Source organism: Psammomys obesus, unplaced genomic scaffold, assembly GCF_907164565.1.
Source record: "Psammomys obesus unplaced genomic scaffold, mPsaObe1.curated_primary_1811, whole genome shotgun sequence".
NCBI lineage: Eukaryota > Metazoa > Chordata > Mammalia > Rodentia > Muridae > Psammomys > Psammomys obesus.
The window spans coordinates 412,128-424,379 of record NW_026591816.1 but is presented as its reverse complement, the minus strand read 5'-3'; the positions used below and the strand labels follow the sequence as shown (position 1 = coordinate 424,379).

Genomic DNA, 12,252 nt, shown 5'->3' with positions numbered 1-12,252 from the left:
ATGTCCAGAATTTAACCGTCACCACCATGATGTGTAACTTGTGTGTAACAGTTGAGCTTTGTGCTTGTTCCTCCAGCTTGCTGGCATCTTTTACAGAAAAGAGGGGGAAAGTTGAGCTTTCTCATACTCCTGTGGCTGGTCTGCCGATTACTTTCTGAAGGCACGGCACTAAACGCTAGTTGGGAGGATTGTAGCCAGCCCAGGACCTGGCTTCTGTTCTTCCTGGCTGGAAGATCTTTGTTGGCCTGTGGAGGAAACAGAACTTGAGAGTTTCTCACATTCCATAAGCAAGCAAAAAGGCTGGCTTATCTCCACCTCCACCTCCACTCATCTGGTTCTAGGGAAGATACAGGGTCTGCAGTACTGCAGAGTCTGAGGCCCAGCTTGTCATGTAATGGGGGGCAGGTTATGTACAAACTGAGCGAAAAAGGATTAAGGCTTCTAAGAGCTGCCTTGGCACGCAGCCACTGGCCTGGCTCCAGACAGTGCAGTCTGGCTCATGATATAAGCCCTGTTCTCACCAGCTACAAGAACCAGTTAGATGGAAAAGTAATCCCGTTTGTGCTTCCCCACTGACACAGATTGCATAGTTAATCAGTGCTGTTGCCATGAATGTGAAGTAGCCACTGCTAGAGGAAAGGGCCTTCTCATACTTTTGTTGTATAGTCAGTGTTTCAGCAGAGGTGTTCCCAGGACAATGAGACTAGTAATGAAAACTACCTGTGTGTTTGATTTTGTCTTTTCTTTTTGCGATTGTAATATTATTACATCATTTCTCTCTTCACTTTTCTCCCTCTAATCCCTCCCCTGTACTTCTTCTTGCTTTATTTCACATTCATGTCCTATTAAAAATTGATTGGTGTTTACATGCACGTACATATATATTTCTAAATAACCTGCTCAATACGTATAAAGTTCCTTTTATGATTTCAGGGCCAACCATTTGGTATTGGTAACCTTTTCCCTGGGGAAGACTGTTTCTCCCACTCTCAGCATTCCTTGTGTAGGGGTGAGGCTTTGTGACCTCCTCTACCCCATCCACTTTAGCATGTCTTTTATTCTTGTTTAGCTCGTGTTTAGGCTGTCATGTTGGTAAGACTTCCTGTGTATAGCTTCTGACAATACTAGAAGACAGTCTCAACAGCAAGCTCTCTGGTCCTCTAGCTCTTCCTTTCATTCTGCCACCTCTTATACAAGGTGCATAAGCTCTTGGTGCAGGAGTGTTTTGTATCCACTGGGACTGGGCTCTGTAAGTCTGCAGTTTGAGTGTGTGTGTGTTGTTATTTTTTCTTTTTTCTTTTTTCTTTTTTTTTTTTTTTTTTTCTTTTTTGAGACAGGGCTTATCTCTAGCCTTAGCTGTCCTGGACTCACTTTGTAGACTAAGCTGGCCTCAAATTTACAGAGATCCGCTTCCTGCCTCCCCAAGTGCTAGGATTACGGGCTTGTACCACCAAGCCGCGCTGTGTGTGTGTGTGTGTGTGTGTGTGTGTGTGTGTGTGTGTGTTTAAATGGTCTCTGTTGCAAAGAGATGTAAGGAAAAATATTTAACAGTTTAATCAGGTTTTCCTCCCAGATCTCTGACTTCACTAGCCCTGGCTAGTTGTTTAGGTTTCTAGTACCAAACACAGTTTCCCTCCTGTTGAACAGGTCTTGAGTATAATTAAAGAAGTATTGGTTACCACCAAGGCTGTGCCTGCCAGTCATTTATAGGCGTTTGCGTGGTTCCTTCTGGTACCATGAAAAGCTAGTTCTTAGAAAGGAGGTCTTCAGATCTGTTCAGGGACTTCTGGCCCCTGTGTCTGAAGTGCATGATGTCTTCAGCAATAGGTACTTATGTTCTACCTCTCCAGAGCAGTCCAGGGCATAGCAGTATCATGCATGTTTGGGAATCTCTTAACCCTAATAAACAACTCAAAAGAGGGCTTCTAAGCGTGGTGTTGGAATTTTTGTTCAGTGGTAGTTAGCTCTAGGAGGGATTATTGTCGGCCCCGATGAGAAATTTTTGTTTAAATTATATATGTGTTTATTTATAGACACATGTATAAATAACTTAATAGTGTGACTCCTTAGGACTTTTTCATATATTCTTACTGTTAATTTTACCCTCCTTCTGTATTTTTCCCTCCTCTCTCACCTAGTAACACACACAGCCCCTACTGCCCATGCACACACTACCAGGTCAGATCACTGTAGCCTGCTGTTCACCACTCTGTCCCTCTAACCCTTTACCGAGGCAGTGGGCCCTTTTTGCCTTCCTGGTTCTTGTGCTTTCTGCAGGATATGTACTCAGGGTTAGGAGCCGCCAGTGAAAGAGAAGATGAGATGTTCATCTTTCTAGATCTGGATTACCTTACTCAGTATGATCTTTTGTAGTTCCATCCATTTACCTGAAAAGTCCTTGTTTTATTTTTCTTAATTATTTTTGTCAATATCAGTGTTCCCCTACCTCTTTCTTTTTCTTTCTGGGCAGACCCTTGTCATTGCCTCAAACTTGAATTTGTAGAAAGGTGCTCTTCCACATCTTAAGGATATGTGTGAATTTGAATGTATTTTTTCCTGTGGGCCTTGGGAGAGCAGAAATTGGCCAGCAGAAAACAAGTACAACCTACGTCCTTTCAGGCCTCTTTTTATAACCCAGTTTTCAACAGGGACTGTGCTTCAGATTTGGCCTATAATGGTACCCAAGTCTCCTTGCAAACAGATAGCCAGTTACCACAAGGTGTCTCATTAGCTCTGCTTTATTATTGAGGGTGAAAATATTTGGAGAAAGCACCACTAGATAAGTCTGGCTCGAGCCCCTGCTGAAGGATGAAGGATTGTGCTGTCAGCCAATGCAGAAGCTCATGGTTATTGCTCCCGTGCGTGGTGAGGCTACTCTGCATCAGAGCACACCAAGTATGCACTACTCCACAGGATCTCTAGTTGACTTCCATTGACTTCTGTGTTGTCATGGGTATCACCATGAAAATGATGGTGCCACTGCCTGCCTGCCCTGTGAGGTTGCTGTGAGGATTAATTAAACTAATACAGGTCAAGTACAGAGCATAGAGCATCATCAGCACTAAAAGTGAAGACTTTTTCTATGCTGTAGGGCAGATTATACAATGATGACTTTCAGTTAACCAGTACTCAAGCCTCTTCCTTACCTCCTTGGCATTTTCCACTGTACCCTGCTATAGTTACTTCTTAATGACTGTCTTTTAAGCACTATATGGTAAGTACAACCTTTCTGATTTAGAACCAGCGTGGATACCACCTGCTTTCCCCTTCTGTTGATGTTTCTATGATATTTGCTTTTTATTAAAGTAAAAGCAAGAAAATAAACTTTGGAAATTAACAGCACCAGTGAAAGGAATATACTAGAGCCTAACAAAGCATCAGTTGTATTACTACTGTTTTCAGTGGCCCACTCACTGTAACATGGTATCTTAGGGCACCTTGTCAGTATTAGCACCATACTGTCCACCCTTGTTTCAACTGCCCCCTTGTTTCTTTAAACTCAGAACAGATTATTACAGGCTTTCTTCTGGAACAGATTGAGACTCATGGCATCCACTTGGGTCATGAATTTAGGGTTGAAAAAACAGTAATGTCGAGTTCTTTCACATTTCTTTAATTCTTATCTTAGTGAGTGGAGCCTTCTGCCTTTTGGTCACAGGTCAGAATGGAAAGGGGAACAACTTTTTTTTGACCCCTAAATGGGAAAGTTGGCTTATATAGTTGGTTTAACTGTCAGATTCTTAGCTACCCTTCTGTTCATTTCTCATGGATGCTGCTGTCTCTTTGTCTAGATTGATGTCTGTTGTTGCTGTGCTGATCAGACCTACCTCTCCTTACCTCACTATAGGAGCAGGTGCTGGGTAGGATGTTGGCACCCCCTCAGCTCCCCCACTCCCATGTATGTATGTGTGTGGGTGTGCATGTGTGCGTGCAGTAGACATATTGTGGTGCATAGATGGTTGAGGCCTAATGAGAGTGCCATTAAAGGGAGAATTTACCAAGGGAAGTTGAGTGTGTCATCTCTGTGCTATAGGGGGGAATCACTGGGCCTCATTTCCTTGCCCTATGGGCAGATGAGCTTTTCTGGTGGCTCTTCCTCCTCCCCCTTCTCCCCCTCTGTTGTTTTGTTTTGTTTCTGTTTGGGGGTGGGGGTCATTGCAGTAGGAGTAGATTCTTGAAATTCCCAGAGCATTTCATTTTCCCATGGTTGTGTGTGAGAATGATATTAAGAGTATTGTGGTGGGTGAGGATGAGAGTACTGGGCTGTCCTGTCCCTCTGATCTACAGCCTCCCTGCTCTGACCTGCTCACCCCTTGCTTACTTGGCACATGTTCAGTACACAGCATCAGAAGGAGGGAGGGTGTGCATATATGTTCGTTTTTTTGTTTTTTTTTTTTTTTGAGACAGTTGTGTGTTCCCAGTTGCCACTGAACTCATGATCTTGCCTCAACCTCTCAATTTTTGTGTTTACAGACATGTCCTAAACTTTCTAGGAGAAACCTGATTGTCCTTTAACTGCATTGGAGATGCATGTAGTCAGTCTCTGTCTTTCTCTGACTCTTCCCCCCCCCTCCCTCTCAGCATTTTAAAAGGAAAGAAACAAGCATAGTCCATGGTGCTAGACTGTTTTAACATGCTTACCTCCCACTGAAGTTGTTCCAGGGAATTGCCACATCTTGGTCCTGAACCCATGGCTTACTTGTCTTCACTTGGGTGCTTTCCACAAACTACCTAGCTGGTCTTCATCATCAACCCCTTCAGACTTACATGAAGTAGATGGACATTAGTTTTAGCTCTTGGTACCCTTCACTGTCTCTAATGCTATGTTGAGATGCAAGGACAAAGCTTTAATATCCTTTTAAAACTGGGATTAGAGTGGGAGAAGTTACTATTCCTTCAGCTGTGGTTTGTTTCATTGGGATAGTTGGATAGACAAGTATGCCTTTTTTTTTTTTTTATGATCAGTAACCTTTTATGAAATTTCTTTCCTCAGTAAACATGCATTATTGAATAACCCAGAAAAATTTTGTAATAAATGTGAAGCTATCCAAAGCCAGGTGAATAAGCCTTACCTTTCTCCTCCTCCCAGTGCAGCCCTGGCCTGAATAGAAGTATTGATTTGACTTTGTGCTTCATGAGCCATAGATATAAACAAGGGTTTATATTATATTATATTATCCTCTTATACAACCAGCATCCCCTAAAGGTCTACAGGTGGGGAAAGGATCATGCAAGTTTATGAAACATAGCTTTGTTATGCCTTCTCCCTTGTGAACTCTGTAGTTCCCCAGGGTCTTCACTTGCTCCCGATAAAGCTCTTAGCTCGGTGCTCTGTCCCTAGTTGTTAATAGGTAACACTTAATCCTCTGTGCTGGATGGTTAGTCTTTGTTTTTTTACTGAGATTGTGTACATGTGTGCATGCCTAATGTACTGTACCACTCAGGGTTTTTTGTTTTTGTTGTTTTTGTTTTGTTTTTGAGACACTATATGACTAAGTTGTTCAGACAAGTCATAAACTTGGCAAACCACCTTCCTCAGCCTCCAGAATAATGGGATTACAGGCTCTCATCCCCAAGCTCAGCTAGATGACCAGTCTTGGAAGAGATAATTACTACGGCACTTTTATTTAGTTGGGGGATGGAGTAGCTCTCCGAGTCATCCTGACCAGTTAATGCCAATAGAGCATAATCTTTGGATTCTGCAACCTTGTGTCACTTGTTTCTAGTTGGGTTCAGGTACTATCTAGTCGCTGATGGGACTTTTTTCTTTTTGTGTAGAGTGTCTGGTGAAGAATGTGATGGGATCACTAGCATGTCTACGGAGAGTGGCCCTGGGACAAGATTGAGAAATCTGCCAGTAATGGGGGATGGACTAGAAACCTCCCAAATGTCTACAACGCAGGCCCAGGCCCAACCGCAGCCAGCAAATGCAGCCAGCACCAATCCTCCACCCCCAGAGACTTCCAACCCTAATAAGCCCAAGAGGCAGACCAACCAACTGCAATATCTGCTCAGAGTGGTGCTCAAGACACTATGGAAACACCAGTTTGCGTGGCCTTTCCAGCAGCCTGTGGATGCCGTCAAGCTGAACCTCCCTGTGAGTAGCTGGGCAGGGCCTATGGCTACTACCACCCTCAATCTCTGCAGATTCTGCAGAATGGTGGAGATGTGTTTGGAGTCATGGTAAGAATTCTGAATACCAGTATACACAGTGGCCTTGCAGTATATCGTAGTCATCTTGAAAATCAAACAGGAAAGGAAAAGAACAAGGTAACTGGCTTAGACATGAACTGATTGCTTAGTTAATTGGGATACCAGGGGAAGTTGTATAGAGAGGGTTTAAAGCTGAAGTCAGAGGCCCAACTAGCACTCTAAGCCTTTTCTTCTCTCAGTTGTGGTTGGTCAGCCTGTGCAGAAAGGGGACCGATGTAGTGCAACAGTAATTACTTGCAGCACCAGCAAAGCACTGCCAACCTGGGAAAGACAGTAGAGTATCTCCCAGGGAGCAAGTGCAGACAGGTTGAGGTTGAAGGAGACTGTGATGCATGTTCCCTGGGGACCGTATCCATCCATCCGTCTTCTCTGCAACACACTTGGGCTTGTTCTTCTCTTTCTTGGAGACTGTTCCATTTTTACACATGTCTAGCAGACAGCTTTACAATCTTAACTACCCTACCAAACCTCAAGAAGTGGTTAGAACAAATGCTTTCATATTTCTTTAAAAACCAAGGCTTGGTTTCCAAGTTACTCTCTGGTATGTGTTAAGTTTTATGCCTCCCTGACAAATGGGTTATTTGGTGGTGGCCATTTTCCAGATTGGGTCTAAGAAGGCTAGAACTCTTCATTTGGAATTGGTGGCCTTAGTCTCCGCCAGGTGTTCAGGTTTTTAAAAATGTCATGCTCTAATCTGACCTGTTTTGAAAACCACAGTTGTGTTGTGTCCACCGAGTATATGTCTCATAGCATTACAAGAAGAGACAAAACGTCTGGGTTATGAACGAAAGTGGTGTGTGGGGAGGTAATGCCCACCATTCATTGGTTAGGATAAACAATACAAGCGGCTGGCAGTGGGGGCTTTTAGGACACTCAGGAGGCTGTTGGGGGAGATTAATGGCGCCAGTCTATAGCAGGGATATGCAGTGAAAAGTGACTGTTGTTTTGCTATGAAGAGACATCATGACCAAGGTAGCTTATAAAAAAAGTTAAATTGGAGACTTGCTTACAGTTTTAGAAGATTAGGTTAGTTCATGACCATTGTGGCTGGGGGGGGGTGATGCCAGGTAGTTACGGTGTAGGCACAGTCCCCAAGAGCTTATATCCTGAACTGCAAGATGAAGCCAGAGAGAGTGAGACTCCTTAGGCCATGTGTATGCTTTTGAAATCTCAAAGCTCACCCCAGTGACACGCCTTTTCTAATAAGGCCATACCTTCTAATTCTTCCTGAACAGTCCACGAGTTAGGAGCCTAGCGTTTCAATATATGAGGTTCACCACAGCAACATTCTGAGATAAAATAGGATAGAAGGAGCTGAGGGTGGAAGACAGGGGTCCAAACTTTAATGTGAAGAGGGACAAGGAGAGGCCATATTGAAGAGGCCAAAAAAAAAAAAAAAAATCACCAGTTGCTAGATATCTACATCATAGAACCCGAGAGCAAAAGGGTGAGAGTCCCACACTGTCATTGTGCTGGCCTTTAGAAGATCAGAAGCCTTAGATGTGATATAGAAGTCGAAACCAGATTTGTGATTGTTTGAATGAAATGGTGAAGATATGAAGCTGCTATTTGAAGAAACTTGGATTTGAGGAAAAAGTGTGTTCAAATTGTTTTAAAAAGATACAACAGGGGCAGAGGAACAGAGGCATGAGGGGTAAAGACTTAAGAAAATCTTGGCCAGTAAGTTTATGGTAGGTGAGGCTTGACTTTTAAAATCTGTTTAGTGCAGAGGTTGAAATTTCTGGGCCAGAATTTTCCTCTCTTGGATGATGTAAATCATGCCCCTCTGCCAATTTTGATGTCACCTTTAACAGCCTTTTTAAAAATAAAGGGTCTCACAATTCTCAGGCTGTCTTTGAACTTGTTGCATAGCCAGATCAGGCCCTTGAACTCCATATCCCCCTACCTTTATGTCCTAAGTTTTAGAATTGCAGGTGTGTACTCCCACTGATTTGATGTCTTCAAAGAAAGGTTGCTGGGCAAGGAGGATCTCAGAACCCTAAATCTGAGTAGACCTGGGGGCTAATCAGCTGTTGGCATAAGAGCTCATACTCTTCAGGAGCCATTATCCACCTTCCAAGTGCCCCTTTTGTAATTTCTGGGGTCTCATGTCTTTATGTGCATTTTGACCACTTGTCCTATAGTAAACCCATTTGCCTTAGTTCTCATTTCCTTTCCTCAACATTCTTTCATCCCACTGCTCTTTTGCTTGCCCTTTACCGTTGTACTTTTGCCTTTGAGTCACCTGACACACTAGCCAATGCAGGTCTAAATACTCTTCTCAGAGTTTTGTCCACAGAGTAAAATCTATCTAGATTTCCATAAGAATTAGTTTATTTGTAATTTTTCTAGGAAGAGAGTAGGCAGAGCATAAAATAGGTTAGGGAGTCTGATGTCGAGTTGGCCTTTTGGCCAGGGTGTGCACATGTAGCCCTTACCAGAGCCAAGGCACCTGTATGTACCTCCTTTTCATGGACAGTATTGGCCTTTTCTTGCCCGTTTTAATTTTGAGATCGTACCTTGATACTCTCTTCTGCCTTTTTATCCCCAAGAACTATTCTTTCAAAGGTTGTATGCATTTCTCTTAGAATTAAAGGATGTCTAACACACCAAAAGAGAAGGGGAGCTTATAAGGCCCCACCCCACCTGAGAAGATAGTGATTCCCGGGGGGGGGGGGGGAGTAGTCAGTTTTCTTTGGGGACAGGTCTGCTGGGAGGTGGCAGCTCCTAACAGTCCCGCTCATGCATACAGGCAGCACTAACAGGACTCAGTAGAATATTTAGGAAGGACAAGGAGGCCTGGGTGAGGAAATTGAGGGATGAGGGCAGATACTGATCAAAATACATTGTGTGGTTTTGTTATTTGTGATTGTTGTTTGTTTTGTTTTGTTTTATAAAAAGAAAGTATTTGGTTTTCCCCCCCTATTAAGAGAACCTGTTAGCTTGTACATTTTTTTCGCCCTCCACATTGCCAGCTAGAGTCTGTCCTTTACTCGTTTTACCGTCAGTTTCTCCCTGACACCATGGGAAATTCTTTGACTGTGAGAGGGGCTCACACACCCAGGCAGCCAGTCCAGTATGACTGCTAATGTGACACTGGCTTTCTTTGATTTCTCTGCTCCTCAGGATTACTATAAGATCATTAAAACACCCATGGATATGGGAACAATAAAGAAGCGCTTGGAAAACAACTATTACTGGAATGCTCAGGAATGTATCCAGGACTTCAACACTATGTTTACAAATTGTTACATCTACAACAAGGTGAGATGTTGGGGCAGGGGTCCAGTTGCCGGGCTTGGGGAGAAGAAGAAGAAGAAAAAAAAGAAGAAGAAGTAAAATGGGGATGCTTGTCAGGAGCCTAAGGGCAGGGTTGCTGAGAACAGCTGGGCTATAAGTGTGATAGCAAGAACTCCCAGAGGTAGGGTAATGGGACTTAGTTGTGCCTAGGATTGGGTGTTTCTTTTGTGGGATGTGGGGGGAAGGGCATTCTCTTTGTTAGAAGCACCTGCCTCTAGTACCCTTGGGATTTTATTTTAGTTCTTGAGCATGTCTAATAGAGAACATATGAGGGCAGATGACATCAGGTGGTCTGTTGGGATGGTGTAGATTGTCAGGTAAAAGAGCCTGTGCCACTAGAGTCTTGCAGAAGTGTGCCCAGCCACAGACCTTGATGTGAGAGGGTATAGTGGGGCTAGCTGCAGACCCCAGCTGTTCTGTGGGTCACAGTCTCCTGGAACTGTGGACATGGCCATAAAATCGAGTGCCCCCCTGGTCTTACATATAGACCCATGGGTCACTTCCCAACCCCGTAGCCAAACCTTTCGGCTCGGCTGTGCCATGAAGCCAGATCATTTGTTTACAGTTCAGACCACAGATGTGATTAAAACCAACCCTTTCAAATAGAACGACTCTGGAGGGAGACACTATACAGAACTCAGCTTTTGACCTCTGCTCGTGTAGTGGGTAAAATTGCCCAGAAGAGATGGGTAGGTGAGTTTCTTGAAGTTTACTGTGTTTTGTAAAGCCTTAGTTCTCACCACTTAGGTGGAAGCAACCTGTACAGATCAGGCCCTCAGTTTAGAGCTGAACGGGGACAGCATGTTCTGGATGTGGTGACAGAGTGGGGATCCGTAAGGCAATGTGTTTTGGGCTTCATCCAAACCCCACTGAGCTGCTGCTGGGGTACATTGGGGAGCAATGTTGGAACCCTAAAAAGTATCACGAGAAATGCTGTGTAATTTGAGTATTTCTAGTGAATTCATTTGAGCTGTATCTGAAGAGACCCCAAAAGAAAGGAGGGCATCCCATTAGGAGATTGACTGAGTTGGTAGGTACATAAGTCACAAGGATGGTTTCTTGGAGCTTAAAACTGAAGGGAGATACAGGTGGACAGGTCTTGTTAGGAATACCTAGTAGCATAACCATTGTGGCCCCCTGGAGTCCAGATCATGGAAAGAGCCTGGGTACAATGCTCCATGTGTTGGGACATGGGGGTGGCCCTGGTGTCCTGTCCACAAAGATGGGCAGAGGGGCCCTTCCAGCTCTACCCCACCTGTTTCCTCATCCAGCCTGGAGATGACATCGTCTTAATGGCAGAAGCTCTGGAGAAGCTCTTCTTGCAAAAAATCAATGAACTGCCCACAGAAGAAACTGAGATTATGATAGTCCAGGCAAAAGGAAGAGGACGAGGGAGGAAAGAAACAGGTAGAGTACTTGAAACAACAAGTAAATCAGTTGTGTTCTCCCCTCATCTTTGTTATTTCCCAAGTTTAGTAGGGTACTAGGGATTACAGAGTCAGGTGGAGATAGTAGATACTTGAGTGCCGTTGTTTGAATAATATGGGATTGGTGTCAGTAGTGGCTGTGTTCCCAGGGGTCCCGTGGATCTGAAGTCTCTCTCCTTGGCAGAGTCGTTAGGCCCTGAGTGGTTGATAGACTTATGTACAAAAGAAAGCATGAATTTCCATGCACTTTGGTGTTTGATTTCTTCACCTTTAGTGCTGTAAATATTTTTTGCTTTTCTCAATTTTATCATTTGCTATTTATTTTGTGGTGCTAAAACTCAAATCTAGCACCACTCACATGGTTAGGCAAATATTTCACTATTGAGCTTCAGTCCCAACTCTGCATTTCTATTTTAGAATAAAAAAATTAATCTGACAGAAGCTATTGTAACTAGTGTCTCAATCCTAAAGCCTTAAGGTTTGTTCTCTGAATTGCTTTAATGCACTCATGTTCGCCTCTGATGCTCACTCATCTGACACCAATTACTTATTCCTTGTCTTTGTGTACGGCCTGCCTCCTGGTTACCACCCGTACCACCACTGACAAAACTCTAGCAGCCATCTGGCAGAGATGCTGTTAACAGGTATCCTGTGTCTTGTCCTTTATGGCTCTGAGCTGCAAGAGTGGCAGTTTTCAGGTAGCTCCTGGATGTTAGTTGTTTGCTTCTTTGAGAATATGTTTTAAGCCTGACCCCACCTTGTTCTGAAGTACTAAAGACACAGGGGACCACTGAATCCAGTGTATCATTCACATGCATGTTCCTACTCTTTTTTCCCTCTCTACTTTTCTCTCTCTCTCTCTCTCTCTCTCTCCCTCCCTCCCTTCTCAACATTTTAGACAGGGGCTCTGTGTTAACTCAGAGTCAAAATCTCCATGCCTCTTTTAAGCCTTGGTGTTACATACATGCACTACTACTCAGAACCAGGTCGCTCTTTTGGCATTTACACATATTAAGTCACATCCTTATGCATACACGCAGAGCCTACTCCTCGCTTTCTGGGACTAACAGTTTGGATTCTTTGTACATGGGACAGGCATGGGAATGTCTTCTATCAGTCCTGGAAGAAGCCCAGGCTTGCTGAGTAGAGAAAGAAAAATGGGAAACAGTAGAACCTCCACCTTGCTTATCATGTACCTCAACTGCTGTAGGTCAGCCTACCGATACAGAATGTTTTCTCCTTCTTTCTCTTACCCTCCTCCACTGCCCCTCCCTCCCTCCCTCCCTCCCCCCCCCCCCCCCCCCCCCCCCCC

At 44.0% G+C, this 12,252-nt stretch overlaps 1 protein-coding gene across 6 annotated transcripts in view; it reads left to right on the top strand.

Annotated features, from left to right (window-relative positions):
- The window catches only part of Brd4 (bromodomain containing 4), a 71,650-nt gene that overhangs the window by 33,379 nt on the left and 26,019 nt on the right, over positions 1-12,252 (top strand). For 4 of the 6 annotated variants that reach the window (XM_055612097.1, XM_055612096.1, XM_055612101.1 and 1 more), the window contains 3 exons: positions 5,779-6,097; positions 9,340-9,477; positions 10,785-10,920. In XM_055612097.1, the coding sequence (XP_055468072.1) occupies positions 5,813-6,097; positions 9,340-9,477; positions 10,785-10,920 (559 nt within the window). In that variant the 5' untranslated portion in view covers positions 5,779-5,812. Of the gene's footprint in view, positions 1-5,778; positions 6,098-9,339; positions 9,478-10,119; positions 10,207-10,784; positions 10,921-12,252 lie in introns of those variants that run through there. The other 2 variants (XM_055612099.1, XM_055612100.1) reach the window with 2 other exon arrangements.